The sequence below is a fragment of the Herpailurus yagouaroundi genome, unplaced genomic scaffold (genome assembly GCF_014898765.1).
Source record: "Herpailurus yagouaroundi ecotype Mexico unplaced genomic scaffold, PumYag 77, whole genome shotgun sequence".
Classification (NCBI taxonomy): Eukaryota; Metazoa; Chordata; class Mammalia; order Carnivora; family Felidae; genus Herpailurus; species Herpailurus yagouaroundi.
Window position 1 is genome coordinate 103,295,259 of NW_024412388.1, and position 17,203 is coordinate 103,312,461.

General features: G+C 46.1%; 1 protein-coding gene and 1 pseudogene across 2 annotated transcripts in view; both read right to left on the bottom strand.

The window, feature by feature from the left end:
- Positions 1–824: 824 nt before the first annotated feature.
- On the bottom strand, positions 825–2,234 carry LOC121027801 (60S ribosomal protein L23a-like; annotated as a pseudogene).
- Positions 2,235–4,471: 2,237 nt separating this feature from the next.
- The window catches only part of NOTCH2 (notch receptor 2), a 173,627-nt gene continuing 160,895 nt past the window's right edge, over positions 4,472–17,203 (bottom strand). The window contains exons 26-34 of one of the 2 annotated variants that reach the window (XM_040471479.1): positions 15,547–15,894; positions 14,658–14,800; positions 14,248–14,458; positions 13,733–13,829; positions 11,922–12,090; positions 10,999–11,300; positions 10,076–10,223; positions 9,342–9,439; positions 4,472–7,976 (exon numbers count right to left, since the gene is read on the bottom strand). In XM_040471479.1, coding sequence (XP_040327413.1) covers positions 6,588–7,976; positions 9,342–9,439; positions 10,076–10,223; positions 10,999–11,300; positions 11,922–12,090; positions 13,733–13,829; positions 14,248–14,458; positions 14,658–14,800; positions 15,547–15,894 — 2,905 coding nt within the window. In that variant the 3' untranslated portion in view covers positions 4,472–6,587. The remainder of the gene's footprint in view (positions 7,977–9,341; positions 9,440–10,075; positions 10,224–10,998; positions 11,301–11,921; positions 12,091–13,732; positions 13,830–14,247; positions 14,459–14,657; positions 14,801–15,546; positions 15,895–17,203) is intronic. The other variant, XM_040471478.1, reaches the window with a different exon arrangement.

A 17,203-nucleotide genomic window follows, 5' to 3' on the forward strand; every position in this document is an offset into this window, starting at 1 on the left:
GGGAGGGAGAGAGGGAAGGAAGGGAGGGAGGAAACGAAGGAAGGGATGAAGGAAGGGAGGAAAGGAGGAAATGAAGGAAGGAAGGGAGGGAGGAAAGGAAAGAAGGAAGGAAGGGAGGGAGGGAGGAAAGGAAGGAAGGGAGGAAGGAAGGGAGGAAGGAAAGGAGGGAGGGAGGGAGGGAGGAAAGGAAGGAAGGGAGTAAGGAAAGGAGGAAGGAAGGGAGGGAAGGAGGGAGGGAGGAAGGGAGGTAGGAAGGGAGGGAGGAAGGAAGGGAGGGAAGGAAGGGAGGAAGGAAGTCTGGGCAGAAATGGGGTGGGGAATGAGGTCAGAGTACTCATTCCCTGGCGTCCTTGTTGTCAAGGAGCCTTGGGGCTCATTGACTCCATAACTGAAGCATAGCTCTTCTTGAGGTAACTTGCTCTACACTCTTTCCAGGTTCTGGTAGCCTCCTCTGGTCTCATCCCTTTGTATCCAGCAGTCATAGCTCTGCTGGGACTAGCCAGTGCTTTCTGCACCGCTCCTTAGAGTTCCCCTACACCTCACACATGCACACTTCCTCAGTAGTCCTTTTGTAAATAAGCCCCTTTTGAGTTATCCTCATTTGAGTTTGCTCCCACTTGGCAGGCAGACTTGACTGCTGTCATTGTTCTCGACGTGTTTTGCTAAGCCTAAGGCAAAGAAAGAAAGGTTGTATTTTCTCTGACACATTCACATGCCTACACTTCCTCACCTACTCACATACTTCACATACACCCTCTTCCTCTTCAGGACTTTTGCAAGCACGTGATTCACATTTCATGTTTATTTTTATTTATGATTTTTTATTTTTTTATGGTGAAAACTTTTATATTTAGATTTAGCCAGCTGGACTCAGTTTAGATGATCCCAATTTTGTTGGCAACATCCAAAGCATCATAGTCGGGAGCCAATCAAACATATGCTTTCTTTCCTCCATCAGGCCTGATCAGAGTGTTGACCTTGGCCATGTCAATGTCAATGTCAATGTCATAGAGCTTCTTCACAGCCTGTTTGATCTGGTGCTTATTGGCCTTGGCATCCACAATGAACCCAAGTGTGTTGTTGTCTTCTGTTCTCTTCATGGCTGACTCTGTAGTCAGGGGAAACTTGATGATGGCATAGTGGTCAAGCTTGTTTCTCCGAGAGGCACTCTTTTGAGGATATTTGGGCTGCCTTCGGAGATGCAGTACCTTGGGCCGTCGGAATGTAGGTGACGTGCGGATCTTCTTTTTTTGTATGACTATGGACGCCTTTCAGCACTACTTTCTTGGCCTTCAAAGCTTTGGCTTTGGCTTTGGGAGGGGCAGGGGCTTCCTTTTTCACCTTTGGCGCCATCTTCGTGAAAGGGGTCATTTCATTTTTAAGATACGGTCAGGCAGATGAGGAGATCGAGCCCTGCTGGCCCAGGGCAGTGTGTATTGGGAGAGCTTGCAGAAGCAGAGGCAGTAAAGGAGCTCAGTTCTCCCATTGCCCATCACACCCTGGACTGTGTGCAGGCATTAAGGATGGTTGTTGTATTCATCATGCTCTGAAAGGGGAACTCACCCCCTCTCCTTGGGCTCTGAGGCTTCTTAGCTGTGGGACTGAGGGAAGCAACAGTCTCACCCCTGGCCTGACTGTGGCCTGGTGTCCAAGTCTACTGTCCCAGCTGTGTGATGTGGCAGGCCTTGGCCTCCAGCCCTGCCCTCCCTCTTTGGCGATCATAGTTGGGAGAGCCCTGGATCCCCCCGCCACAATCAAGGGTGAGGTTTTTAGGCTTGCGATTGCAGTGGTAGGATGTGGAGAGCAAGCTAGTGGCCTGCAGCTCAGATCCAGAAAGCAGGTTTCCAGCAAGTTAGCTCCTAAATAGTCTGAAGAGGCCAGTCCAGCTCTGAGATGCCAGCCTGCAGAGGACCAGCCTTAGGCAAATCATTCCTTAGCTCTCAAATTCATTTTCCTGTTATGCTATTACAAAGCCTAACATGAAGACTCAAATGTCTTTTATATGAAATTAGAAAGCTGTCAGGCTAACCAATATGTGCTGTCAGTTGTGTTAAAATATATTTGTGCAGATTTTGAATAAACCTCCTTCATCTATTCAATTGAAGCATATCCTAAGATTTCCAGTCATTTAACCAAGTATTTCTACCACTTAGAATTATATATGTATGAATCAAAGTTTCTACAAAGCAGGGGTGCCTGGGTGGCTGTCCGCTAAGCATCTGACTTCAGCTCAGGTCATGATCTCGCGGTTCATGAGGTTGGGCCTTGCCTTGGGCTCTGTGCTGACAGGTTAGAGCCTGGAGACTGCTTTGGATTCTGTGTCTCCCTCTCCCTCTCTCTCTCAAAAAGAAATAAACTTAAAAAAAAAAAGTTTCTGCAAAACTAACAGAATATGGAAATAAACTCAATGCTTAAGTTGACACAAGACAGGTCATGACATAAGCATCACCAATGTCAAATATTTGTGTTCAAACGTCTCCCTGATGGACTTTCACAAGTAAATGTATAAAGGAACTTGGTAACATATTTATAGGCAAAATACTACTTTAGAATTGTATAAAGTTCTGTGGGAGATGCAGGAGAGAAGCATCCAAGGAAGAGACTTCAAAAGGGAAGGGCTGGAGAAGGTGCAAGGCCTTAGGACATGTTTACACAGCTGAATGAGGCTGCGGCTGGTAAGGGACACCTAGAGCCATTAACATAGTCCAGGGCTGGATCCTCCTTCACAGCTGACCCTTCCTAGTGTTACAGAAACCAATTAACTCGAAATTCAACCTTGAAAAGCTAAACCATTAGATTGATTAACACACTTACTTAGCTGACTTTATGCACACAGTCTTTAGCAATTATCCTAATAAAAAGAAGCTTCATTCTGGAGTCAGGGCCTCATTCCGACTCAAGTATGAGGACCTTCACTTAACTGCATTTTGTTTGCAGACTCATCTTTTGCAACTCCGGCCATACTCCCTGCAACAAAGTTCTATACAAATTTAATTTGAGGAATAATATTGAAAACTAATGGTTTAGGTCACAGCACTATCAATATTATCAGTTACATCCCACTTTTCAATTCTGGCCTTAGCAAACACTCCGCATTTCCACCGGAAGGTACCTTGTCCTCAGTAAGTGTCTGTTTGCCACTAACTAGTGCACAGAAAAGTGATTGTCTTGTGGTGCTTCCTATTTGACAGAAGTTTTTCCTCAAAAGCATTTATTTGCAATCTGCTTGGGAGAATGAAAAAAAGAAGCCTAGTGCTTGGCTTTGTGGGATTCAGAATGAAGAGAAAATTATTTCATTCTCAGCCTATCATGACATCACAAAGGAGGTCACTGCAAGACCAGGGACGCTGGAATGGAAAATAAAAACTGCAATGTCACAGAGCTTGACATGTAATCTTTTTTTTATTTTGTGATAAAAATGCTTTCATATAAATTTCATCTTAACTACTTTAGAATGAAAATTTGAAAAGTAAAAACAGTTTGCATTTTCCTTACTATGTATAGTTAGGAATATGCAGTCATTTTTCTGGTTACTGGGTTTCTCATACAAACATATAGTATCACTTTTAAGAGAAATGTACACAAGGAAGGAGCCGTAGTACCAGTTACAAGTGGGAGCGTCAGGTCATATAGTTGTGTCCTCTCAAATAGTCATCATACATTCAATGTGTTGGTTAAAATCCAAACTGCCTGCCCACAAAATATTATACCTTTGGTTCTTTTCTATGCCAGAACTGTGTACCAGCGACCGTAATAAGATGGTATAGCAGGCTTGCGCATCATGGCTGACTGCTTACATCAAAGTCTTTAACTCTCTTTTACACGTTTCTCTCCCTCACCATCATGTAAGTCAGAAAATGATGCTTAACACAAAACAGAAGAAACAAACAGAAGAGTCTATCCCCAAAGGCAGACAGAAGAGGAGTCAAAAGAAAAATTTATAAAAATAAAAACCAAAATTGGGGAGAGGGTGACCTATACATGGCATAAAAGACGTGTCCTATAAAACTTAGTCTCTAATTCAGAACCCAAATAAGAAAGTGATTCTCCATCTCACCTTCACTTTTATTAGGTACTATACAACTGAAGGGTTCTTAAAATCTAAGGGATTGATAAATGCTTGAAAGGCAGTGTTTTCCTCCTCATCACTGAAGCCCGTAGTCTGTAATGGCAGCTTTCACATTCCCTTTCCCAAAACCCAAAGGATCCCAAGAAGGAAAAAGAAGCAAGTTAGGCCTAAATTGTGGTTGGGGAAGGAGGAGGCAATAGAGGATCCAAGCTGTTGGGTCAGAGGCTGATACTTTCAGGAAGTGGGGATGAAACAGGATGACAGGGGCAGATGTGGTGAGGTCCACAGTGGCCCACACAGAGAGGTTCTCCCCATCTGTGAATTAACAAATGGGCCCAAGGACAGAGAGTCACTGTTCAGAAGATAAAATGTTACCTGCTATGAAAGGGCTGGTAAGAATTGCCACATGAGAGAATACAGTTTGCTGGGGCAGTACTAATTATTTCTGTTGATGAGCTTGGGCAGGACTAAAAAAAAAAATTTGTAGACTGCCATGCTAACAGACACTCAGGGGTTCCATACGGGGCCACAAACAGATAAATCACGTTAAGTGGAATGCTCTGACGGGTACTCCTAGCCAAGGCAGTAATGAAGACTACCATTCAAACAGAGTAGGCAATTCACCTGTCATTATCTACAAAATGCCCCAGCAGAACTAATTTCCCAGGTGTCATGACATCACAGCACCGGGCAGAGATGACAGTGTGGCCACAGGATCCACTATTGGATGACTCAGGGACAAGAGGAAGAAAACGATATTCCTATTTCTAGTGTTGACTAGAATGCTTCTGCCCTTGACAGAGTGTCACAGAAGGTGCTAAGACCACAAATACAGAGAGCCGACTCAAGTAAAATATAACCATAATCTGAGCATGAGAATGACAAAGACAGTCTTTAATTGTCCATCATTATCTACAAGGCAACTCCGGGAAAGGAAAACGTCCACAGTAAGTTTCTATGTTAGTTGCCTGAAAGGGAACGCCACGACTGCCTCAAAACAAAAGGAATGGTAGCAAAAAATAGCAAAGGCTGCCTCATAGTTCCAACCTTTGTACGGGGCTGGCTTGGATCCCAGAAAACTAGGTTAGCTTTCTATTTCCTGCACTTGAACACAGAAAAATCCATGCGTTCGGTGAGAACCTACTTGGGTGCACCAATAACTCAGACCGCACGCACAGCGAAGGGCTGGTGAGCAGGCCTGCGGTCAGAAACAGCCTCAGGAAGCAGAGACTGCAATCCCTCCGCAAAAGGAACCCGGCTGGCACGGGGTCCCTCGAGCCAAACAGAGTTCAGCTCTGAGTGGCGAGGAAGCATCGTTTGAGGCATTTTCTTCTATGGAAGGAAAGTCTCAACAACTAAGGCTAGCTTTCCCTGCTGGTTGAGTGAGTGAAGTAGGCCAGGGGTTCTGAGATCTGGGAACAAATGTGTTTTGCACAGGCCGTCAATGGAATGCTGGGAGAGAAGGAAAGGGACTTGTTAGTGGATAACCACTTCTCACATGAGTTAGCTTATCTCTTGGTCATTCCAACATTCCACATCTTTGTCTGTTTCTTGTTTGTTTGTTTGCTTATTTGTTTTAAGGGGCTCATAGTACCTGCACTGCCAATGATAAAACTTCCCACTGACTAGGCCCACAAATGGGAAAACAACCAATTCTTATCCTTCTTCCTGGTAAGGTTTACGTAAAGCCCTGCATGCAGGCAAGAGAACTAAGGTGCAGTCTCTTGAAAAGGACTTCTGTCTCCAAAATGGGTTCAAAGAAAAATGCCTTGCTCCCCTTCCTCTTCTAGGAATGACATTATGTAGGAGACTGCAATGAATCCGTTTTCTAAAGAAACATACTTGAAAGGTGTATGCTGAGAACCATAACCGAAGCAAACCCTGTGATATTCCTGGGGACACTGGGAGAAGAGGGGAAAGGAGGCTGAAATTGCTTTTCAGAGCAGGAATGATTAAAAGCACGTTGCCCTATACCATGCTGGGGGTGTGGGGGGAGTACAACCACAGAGAGGTGCAAAAATCAAAGCACCAATGAAGTCAGAAGAATTTCCAAGTAAGAGAAGATGAGATAAGTCAACTTGGGCAGAATTCCAAGGTACAAATTCCCAACAGGACTGTACGTAAAATCTTCTCATGGATATGGCAGAAGCCCCCAGGGCTTAAAATGCAGTCCAGGCTGCAAGAATTTCTGGGCTACAACAGGCATCCATTCTTTTCTCCAAAGAGAAAAGAGTAAACGTGGCCCCAAGTCTTGTATTCATCTTGAGTTTCCACAAACTTGGCTTGATGGGTAAGAGGCTGAAAGGAACCATGTTCCTCCCACCCCAAATCCTGCAGATACCCAGTGAAGCTGACAAAATTGCTTCTTGCATTATCTAAAAGATAAAAGCATCTTCTTCCTCCTGCTTCCAGAAGCTGATTCCAGAGATTTCTTCATTTCTCTCCCGGATGACCTTCATTTGTTCCTCAGCAGCATTTACAATAGGCAGTTCTGTCCCTACACTGGAGGCAGACTCTTTCATGCATACACCTGCATGTTGCTGCGCGGTGGCTCAGACATGTGTGTTCCAGGTCCCCGCTGACCTCCTCCAGCACCCCCAGGGGTAGGGCTGGTGGTCACATCTGACCAGTCAGAAGCAGAGTGGGGTGATGAACTTGACCACTGGTCAGGAGACTCTGGGGATGGTGTCAGGTAGGGATGCTCACCCTGGAGGTGACCACTGTGACTGGGTGTTCGCTCAGCAGCATTTGAGGAAGCATAACTATGCTGTGAAGGTGGTGTGGGATACTTGCCCACAGAGGCTGGGAAAGGATGATAGGCTGGGAGAATGGTCTGAGCAACCTGCCCATCCTGCTGGGGCATCATGGCAGTGGGAAAAGCCATATTAGGCAAACGAGCCATTTCTGGAATCTGGTACATGGTGGGCACAGGGCCTGCAACAGGTGGGGGGCAGTTGGACTGAGGCTGGGGAGTCCCTGCTGGTTGGGAAATACTGCCTTTGGGGATTAGCTGGAAAGTCACAATGGGGGGCAAGGGCTCCCGAGGGGTTGTTATATGCTTCCCTTCAGGTGGTCTGCTCTGGGGAGCTATGCCAGGGTGAGTGCCCTCAGCTGGAGCCAGAACCATACTAAACATCTCATTGTACTGGGTCTCATTCATCTCCATGCGGTTCATCCAATCTGCTGGAACAGTGACTGGATGGAGCCTGCCCAAGCTCCCCGTACTGCCACTGCCTGGGGGAACAATGTGGTGGTGGGATAGCAGCTGGCTCACTGAGGGAAGCACAGTGTTGGTCCCGTGAGCCAAAGGCTGCATTTCATGCAGGTTAGAGAAGGACAGTGCATGCTGTGCATGGACTGGGGCAGGGGGTGCAGCAGTGGCCAACATAGGGTTGGGTGAGGCCTGTAAGATTCCAGGGGATGTAATCATTGGAGAGGATGTGGTGTCAGAAACATATGTGTGAGGAGACTCTAAGGAATCAACTGGGGATAAAGTCACTGAACTCTCAGACAGCTGACCCTTGTCACTCAGAGACTTCTTCCTCCTACTACCCTTGGCATCCTTGGCCTCCTTGGCAAGGTTAGGGAGGCTAGTGGGCATGGCACTCTTGGTATTGGGCCGTCTAGGCTTCTTGCCCATTGGGGTGTGCTTTAGGCTGAGGAAAGATCTGTTGGGCCCACAGATGACAGGTGAGAGGGCAGAAGTCAGCACAGTGCCTGGAGGGCTCGGTGTCACATTGTACTCGTCTAGGAGGCGCACGATGTCATGGTGCATGCGGTCCCGAGCCACATCCCGGGGAAGACGATCCATGTGGTCTGTGATATCCCGATTGGCAAAATGGTCTAACAGGATCTTGGCTGCTTCATAGCTTCCCTCCCGGGCAGCAAGAAACAGAGGTGTCTCTTCCTACAGAGAAGACCCACATAGCACATGAAAATTAGTAACACCCTTGGTCATATGTCAGTGTTTCTCAAACTTTTTGTTATCATCAACCCCTTAGACATTATTTCCCTAACTGCCTCCCCATATGAAATTTTACTAGCACAGATAAAATGTCTATCTACCTAGGTACTGAATGTATATCTGTAGCTTGAAAAAAAAATTTTTTTTTATGGGGCGCCTGAGTGGGTCAGTCAGTTAAGTGTCTGACTTCAGCTCAGGTCATGATCTCACGGTTTGTGAGTTTGGGCCCTGCGTCGGGCTCTGTGCTGACAGCTCAGAGCCTGGAGCCTGCTTAGGATTCTGTGTCTTCCTCTCTCTATCCCTCCCCGACTAGTGCTCTGTCTCTCTGTCTCTCAAAAATAAATAAATGTAAAAGAGAAAATTAAAAAAATATAAATCAATAAAAATTTATTTATTTATTTTGAAAGATTGGGTGGGGGGGAGGGCAGAGAGAGAGGGAGACAGAGAATCCCAAGCAGGCTGTGTGCTGTCAGCATGGAGCCCAACGTAGTGCTCAAACTCATGAATGGTGAGTTCATGACCTGAGCTGAAACCAAGAGTTGGACGCTTACCTGACCGAGCCACCCAGGTGCCCCATATATCTGTAGTTTTATACACAAAAAGAGTAAGATCATTCTACCCTTCCTCAACAGTCAATTTTGCCCCATTGAGGGTGATGTCTCCTTAGTTGGGAATGTGTGAAATAAAGCATTCTCCTGAGCCAGAGATTTGCTTAAAAGAGCACTGAGCTTATCAAAATAGGGTCCTAAGAGGAAAAGGACTTCTTAGAAATAAGAGAAGTAGGAGGGCAAGAACCTAAAGCAGAAAAATAAGGGGAAGCAGAAGCAATAGGAAACAAAACATGTTTAAGAAAGAATTAAAATTAGAGAAAAGAGGAAATACACAAGAGAAGAGAAGTATGACCCAAAACCCAGAGGAAGAAAAGCAACCAGGAAAATACCATGGTGTCCAAGAACAGAAAACAAGAGCCACAGCAAAGAAAATGAACAAGAACAAGAGAAAAGCAAGTGAGCATGAAGAGAACAGAGAACAGGAGAAAGGACGATGTCAAAGAGAAAGGCAGAAAAGGCTACACTGAAGTTATTTACAGATTTACAGGACAGCCTGATCCAGACTGAGTACTGCGTAGGCAGAGGACTCGCCTCCTGACACATCCCTGGATAACCCAATACCTTCCCCTCAAACTCTTTGGATCCAGCTGTTGTCCACGCTGCCTCCCTCTTTGTCTATACTCATCACAAGAGGAGCTATAGGAGAAAAGGGAAGGCTTCGTAATCTGAGGCACTGCTAGGTCTGCCCAGACTGTACCTTGTTGTCTTGCATGTCTCGGTTGGCCCCGTTTTTCAACAGCAAAAGGGTTGCCTCCACGTTATTGACAGCAGCTGCCCAGTGAAGAGCGGATTTTCCTGCAGGGAGAAACATTTTTATAAGCAGACAGAGTAGAGGAACATGTCCTCTTCCCAGTATAAGGAAGCATCATGACTTATATAAGGAAACCTTGAACTTCCCAGAGAGAAGCAAGCCAGTTGTCAGTGACAGCCTGTGGAAAAAAAACCAAAGTATTATCTTCCTTTTCCTGTTCTAGAAATACTTTAATACAGGCTGCCTAGCATTAGAAAGACATGTAGGTAAAAAGATCATTTGTCTAGGGTACCCACGTCTTCCACATGGTAGAATCCCATACTGAGGACAATATCTACTTATCACACCAGAATGTCTATTTAAGATGTTGCTCATAATCCCTCCCTAGTGAGGACAAGCTCACTAGTCCTCATATCCAGAGTGGAACCTACAGAGGCAAGCCTTTCATAGACTGGCTTTGGGTTCCAAAAACCCTCACTAAAAATCCCTTCCTATCTTCGCCTATGGACTTCCCACTGGCTTAGTTCTCTGGACTTAAAATGTTGAAAGAAGAATAAATGAATGATAGAATCTTCATTGGATTCAAATCTGAGATGGTTCTTTAAAGATCACATAATGATTTTCCCCCTTAGAGGCATGCTTTGCAGGCGAGAATCTGGCTCCCTGCCTCTCGGCCCTACCATGGTCGTCTACTGCATTCACATCTGCTTGGCAGTTGATCAGTTCTGCCACCATTCCCTCCACAGCCAGGCGGGCAGCCAGGATCAGTGGTGTAGTGCCATCGTTCATCCTGGCGTCCAGATCAGTTACTCGGTTGCGGATCAGAATCTACAAGATGAGAAAGTACAGAAAAGACAGTCAACTAGATAAAAGAAAATAATGAAGTTAAAAGAAGAAACAAGAGCATCAGAGCTGAGGCAACCCTGTAAGTTCCTGGAGGGCAGGGAATGCTTGTTGTCTTTGTGTCCATGATTCTATCATCCTCAATCAATAAATGCTGAATGAATGCATGAATGAATGAAGGAACAAAGGGTGCTAGGGGACGCCATCTCATGGAGAGTGATGTCTTCTGCTTTCTAAAGAAAGGAGTAAGTGGGAAAATATCATAACCTCAGTTATGGTGTATATAGTTTAAGATTAATCAGAATGCTTCCAGTTTCCTCACAAGGGTAAAATAAAAGGAATACACAGTGAATTCATGTCAAAAAGACCACCAAGGAGCAGCTGGAAGCCCATATGGCCAGATAAATCTACAGGGAGAAGCTGATACTAGTCAAAAACTTCATAACAGGTATCACTCCCATCTGATCTATTCATTTGGGAGGCATTTTGGCACATCAAAATGAACAGTGACGAAGAATCAGAAAACTGGTGGGATCTGCTGTAAGCTCTGTCGCTACCTGGCTGTTCTGGTTAGGTCAGTTTTCTGCTGCTCTTTTCCTGCTTTCCCATCCGAAAAGCAGGACTCCACCATCCTGGATCCACCAGATCCACCATCCGCCCTATTTTCTCAGAGAATTACCGAAGGAGCATAATTGGGTATTAAGTGCCTTAGCAAAGAGAAACCATTATAGATCTATGGGGAATCAGCTCTGTTCTTTACCTGGAAGACCCCCTGGGCATCAGCTGCCACTGCAGCATGGAGAGGGCAGCGGCCCATGTTGTCCTGGGCGTTGGCGTCTGCACCTGCATCCAGGAGACGCTTGGCGGCATCAGCCCTTGAGTAGCGCGCTGCAAGGTGCAGAGCCATCTCACCAGTCCGGTCTGTCTGGGCCTGCAGGCTGGCACCCTGGTAGACTAAGTCTGTGATGATGTTGGCAGAAGAGTCCTCTCCATCTTCATCTTCATCACTCATATCTGAGCTGCCTCCTCGGAGGGAAGCCAGCATCAGTGGGGTGCACCCATCTATAAGAACGGAATTTTCCAAAAAATATTTAAGGAGGAGAAGGACATTAATGTTCAATGAACCCAGTGGCTGGAAGCGTTCTGTTTGAATAAAGTTATTCTTATGGGAAAAACCCTCTGAGCTTCTTGTGGTAATGGGCAATTCGTTTTACATTTGCCACCTGTTTTTCCTCTGATAGATAATGCCCTTTATGGGAAAATAAGAGTGTTTTTAAGCTAGGGCTCTTCTCTAAGTTAAGCAAGCCTTCCTGTTTGAGTTCCTAAGTGCTATGTTATTTTAAATTGGGCAACATTTAAAAATATCTAGTATTAACAATAATATGCACTAAGGTATCAGTTAAAGTAATTTTCTATCCTTCTGCTTTGGGATATTATTTCTCTATCCCATTAAACTCTTTCCCATGTAATCAGCCTATCTATTCCCAAGCATGCTGTAGGTGAGGCAATATAAAATCCTTCCCTCTTCTTACAGAAGTTTACATGTTCTGCATGTCTGTATTCCCTAAGTGTTCATTTCTTCATGCTAATTTACTCTGTGCAATTGGCAGGGGGCAGATCACCGAGGCACATCACAGAGCCAAGGGCAGGCAGGGCAGGTTTGGAAAGCGGGTGTGTGCTGACCTGGGCCACGGACATTCACATCCAACACATCCACCTCTTGCTCTGCCTGTGGAGGAGTGAGTGCCAGCGATGGCGTCCTGCGGATATCTGCAGCCTCAAGGTGCTGCTGTGTCCATGGACGTCGATCAATGGCATCATCTTCTTCTGAGAGCAAAGCCTCATCTTCAGCCTGACAAGAAAACAACGCTCTGTGTTGACCTGGCCCACCATTAGGGGCTGCGGACAAGGAGGCAGTTGTAGTCTCCTCCTATTCTACCTGCCAGGGTGTCATCCACACTGCCTTCCTGCTGCTGCCGGATGTGATTCCTGTCACCCTCTCCTGTGCCATCTGTACCACTCTCCCGACCTCCCCATTCCAAACTCCAGGCTTCAGCCTTAATATACCATCTATTTCACCTACCAAATACGCTATCTAGATACAGATCCCCAAAACACCATTTCCTTGCTTCTGGACTTCTGCCTGGGTTGTCCCCTGTGCCTGCCGTATCTTTTCCCAATTCTTTGTCTGACTAACTCCTACCTACCCTTCAAATACAACGGGACTTTAATTCCTCTTGTGGGTTCGAAAATACCCTCTGCTTACCTCTACTTAACTGACTCTGTGTTAAGTGCTGACAAGGCACTATATAACAGTCTCTACCACGAGAAGGTAAGGTTCATGAGAACAGGAAACAAGCCTTGTTCAATACCACCTCCCTGTACTTAATACAATGCCCAGCACATAGCAAACACCCAAGAAAATATTTGCTGGGCAGTAACTATTACTATAATTTAAAAGGCAGCTACCTTTTATTGAATATTTACTACATGATAGAAAATGGGTAAGATGCTTCACACATATATATTTAATCTTTGAAACAACTCCCTATTTTACAGATAAGGATAATGAGGTACAAAGAGGTTAAGTTTTCCAGCTACTAACTAGCAGAGTTTTGGACTTGAATCCAGTTCTGATTGTAACTAAGCAATGTTCTGAACCATCATGCTGTACTGCATGTCTATATTCCTCAAGCATTCATCCCTTCAAGCTGCTTTAGAATACTCATGGATATATGCATATCCCAGCCATGTATAGCTATGGATGGACTGTCTCCCTTTTCACATCAGCTTCAGCCCAATCTACCTCTTACTTTATGGTTCTAGTTTCCTGCGCTCAAGATGCAGAACCTCCAAACTCAATGGTCATTGGCTTTCTTCCTTCCTGAAGGGGGAGTATCCAGAGAAGATAAGGGGGAGAGCTAGTCATAAAGGAAACTGCTATTTACACACATCATTCCTTATTCAGCTACCATCAGCATGATTCTTAAGGAAGGAATCATGTTTGTTTTATTATTTTTAATAAAGAGTTATTTTTTTAGGTTTATTTATTTTTTTATTTAGAGAGACAGAGAGAGAGAGAGAGAGAGAGAGAGAGAGAGAGAGAGCGCACGCACGCAAATGGGGCAAGGGCAGAGAGAAAGTGAGAGAGAGACTCCCAAGCAGACTCCACACCGCCAGCATAGAGCCCGATGTGGGGCTCAAACTCCATGAGATCATGACCTGAGCTGAAATCAAGAGTCAGATGCTTAACTGACTGAGCCACCCAGGCGCCTCTAAAGAGTTCTTACTGAAACACATATGGAGGTAACCCAAGGCCATCAATGACCTAATGATTCTTGCCTTTCATGACAACCTGGGGTAGCCATTGCCTGGGCAGCACATAAAGACTATCACCCTTTTCACCCATTCAGGACACTCTAGATAGCAAAGGACAGAAATTTGATGTGACCAGATAGTGGCTGATAATAGTGGATCTACCATGGCCAGCTTACCTTGGCTTTCTTTGGCTGGGGCCCTTCATCATCAACCCAATGTTCACTTGTTCCAGAACCAATTAGGTTAGCCTCTGAGACTTGCACGGAGAGATTTCTGATAGGACAAGATTATGAAGGGGAAAAACAAGAGCAGAGGTTATGTCATAAACTCATATAGTGGTTTTCAATACTTTTTCCATGGCTATCCTCAAAGACTTTCAGGAGCCTTGGCCCACAAAGGATGGGCAGTATTTCCCATCCCACTGCCTGAGTAAACATCTTTTCCTTTCCTGTGGATCAAGAGCTTACAACAAAAGCGTGCCTCAACATATAAGCCAAGCACCACTGCTTTAATATATACAGAATAGAAGCATCCAGACTCTGTTAGTTCATAGTCGCTCAGCAGGCACTCAGAATCATGGTTAGGTGTGGCCAGAGCTCGAAATTTAAAATCATAATTCAACAAGATTTCCTTTCTCCTCTATCCCTGCTATTACTACTGTGAATAGTGGCTTGTTGGCAAACCGTCTTACTTCAGCCCCACGGCATCCTGTCCCACTGGCTCACGGCGCTTGTGATTGCTGGAGTCTCGGCGAAGGGTGAAACCTTCAGGCAGCCAGAGGGAGCCATGCTTACGCTTTCGTTTTGCCATGATAACTCCCAGCAAGATAATAAACAGGATAATGACAACGGCAACAGCAAGTAGATAGAGAAGCTGAGTAGGTTTTGGAGTCAGAGATTCACCTGGAAGTGCAGGGAGACAGGGAATGTGCTGAATAAACCTCTCAATCTTAGCATAAAATTCATTTAGAGGGCATTGACTGATTGACCTCACTGGCACTGAAAAACAGAGCTGCACACTGAAAAGTGTGCCCTTTTCTCACTGGCCCCAAGTGACGTCTCCCCTGTCCCAAACTCTTCCTTTAACACCAGTGCTACTCACTGACGACGGACACAAGAGGGTAGGACAAGGTCCCCTGGATGGCGTGAGAGGCCAGAAGAGCTGCTGCTGCATCCGTGTTCTTGAAACACTGGTCTGAATCTTGAACACACTGGCGGTTGTCAATTTCCAGAAACACCTTAGAGCTGTAGGATGCCAAGGGGAAATGGTGAGTAAAACAGAGGGTGCCAGTCAAGCAAGTGAAGTTAGAAAGGACTGCATGAGCCTTCCTTCCTCACATCAGCACTGGGCTCTCCTATCTCTGTGATGAGGCCATCAAAAGATGTCAGAAATTAGATCCTGTCCTTTTAGATCCTAAATACGAGTTCCCACCGGACTATGTCTCACCTTCCTTGGTCTGGCTGAGTTTGCGCCTTCTGACCTAGGCAATGCAAGTCAAAGGGAGGACACTGGGTAAAGCGGGTCCCTATTCTCCGTGGTCTCTGCATCTGCATCTGAGGTAGCTATACAGTTGAAACTTGTGGGATACAGCAACAAATAGTGGGGTGCAATGACAGAACAATTCAAGATTATTACAGAGAGCCTTCTGTTATAAATGCATGGCCTTGAACAGAACGCAATGATTAACATAAAAAGAATGGTCAGTAGTAAAGGGATTTGAGGCAACCCTGGCAAAAGGTTATACATTCTGGCATTTGAGGAGGCCGTCCTGACATCCCACCTTCTGCTTGCTCCAGCCCGCCTTTCAGGATACCAAGACCAAGGAAAACCTTACCCTTAAACATACGTACTGGCATCACGGGTTTACTGTACTTGGTGGCTGTTCTACTTGCCTGAGCTCTGCATTCTTATAGGTTCAGTTATGACTTCCTCTGTGTGTCAGAGTACTTAGCTTTATAAACTTTAAGAAGTTCAGAAACCAAAAACCTACCCAACCACCTCCTGTTCTTGGTCACCAGGAAGGGACCTGCGTATCATCCTCTGCTTCTTCATGGCAGCCGACTTCTCACCATAATAGGGGTAGACCATGAGTACCCCCTGGGAGTCCCGTTTAATCTGCAGGTTGGTACGGAGCAGGGTGCCCAGTGCCCGCAAAAAGCTGCGGGCATCCTGGAGAAGCTGCTCTGGGGGCATGAGCACCACTATAACCAGGGTCCCCTCTGCCAGGTTCTCCGGCCGGTCAGCAGCACAGTCCAACCCATCCCAGCCACACTCCTCACTGTTGCATCCCTGGTCACAGTGGTTGTCTTTGAAGTGGTCTGCACAGTATTTGTCATACCTAGGCAGGGGGAGGCAGAAGAGGAGGAGAACAAGGGAAGGGTTCAGAATAGACTGCAGTGCTATTTGGTTTTCTGCCTGGAACTACTGTGGCTCTTCCCGCCTATCTTCTGTAGCCCAGATCGGGTCCCCTCATTGAGTCTCCCATCCTGACAGCACAGAGTACATATCCCATCTATGCCACTCAATGTGAGCACCCTCCAAAGGAGAAACAACACGTGCTCGCTATGCTGCACGGGCTTACAGCCGCCCAGGCAGCTGGTAATCTTTGTAAGTCAGCTTTGTAAGCAAAGCTGCATGCCTGAAACAAATTAACCAGGTGCATGCTTCCTCTTTTTTTTTTTTTTTTTTTTTTTTTTTTTATCCGCTGTCCCTGCTGCGGTAAGAATGAGCTTTTGGAAAAAAAAAAAAAAAGGGGGGCCTCCAGGAACAAGGTACAGAGCCCTGAGCCATCAGGGCTCCACAGAGGACCCTGTCGATATGGCCCATTTCCTCCCCAAACAAGACTGAATCCTAGCTCTGGAAGGCAGGTGGGGAGAGGTGTGTCCCAGACAAGATACCAGATTTAAACTGTACAGCCTCTTTCAAATACTGGGAAAAGGAAATCGAGTCCCCAAACCTAAATGATGCACAAACTATTTCATCCTCACTCTCCTCCCCACTCTCACCCCTTGATAGTGGTTATGCCATTGGTATCACCTGCCACACTGGCTCAACAAAGAGCTTGGGAGTCAGCAACAGCTGTATGTGCTCTGGCACGTTCTCTAACCTCCCAGGTCTCAGTTTCCTCACCTGTGAAAGACCTGTTAACAGTACCTACACCTCATTAAGGTTGTTGAGAGTTCACTGGGGTTAAATTAAATGGGATTGCTAAAAGGAAAGTTGCTATGTAAACCATAAAGCACCCTGTAACTGCCACAGAGACGACGAGGAGGGTTAAGTGGCTGGTCTAGCTTATGCTTCCTCATAAGTCTAGAAGGGGAAACTCTGTCTGAGGGAAAGGAATGGGGTGAACAGATAGAGGTACAGACCTTTCCATCCATCCTGCAGGCAGGTTATGTGAGAGGCTGCCTGAGAGTGGGGTAACACCACTTCCAAAAGTTATTTCCCCTAGGAGGTCGTGAGAGCAGCAGGTGAGAAGGCAGAGAGAGGCAGAGAGAGGGTGGCTGTGCATGAGCATTCCTGGACCTCTGTCAGCAAGGGAGAACACAGGGCAGCGTGCGACGGGGCAAGGCTGACACCCGGAAGAGGGCCTCGGGGCGCCAGTCTGAAAAGCAGAGGCAGCTTGGGCTGAAGCCCTGGAGTGGTTA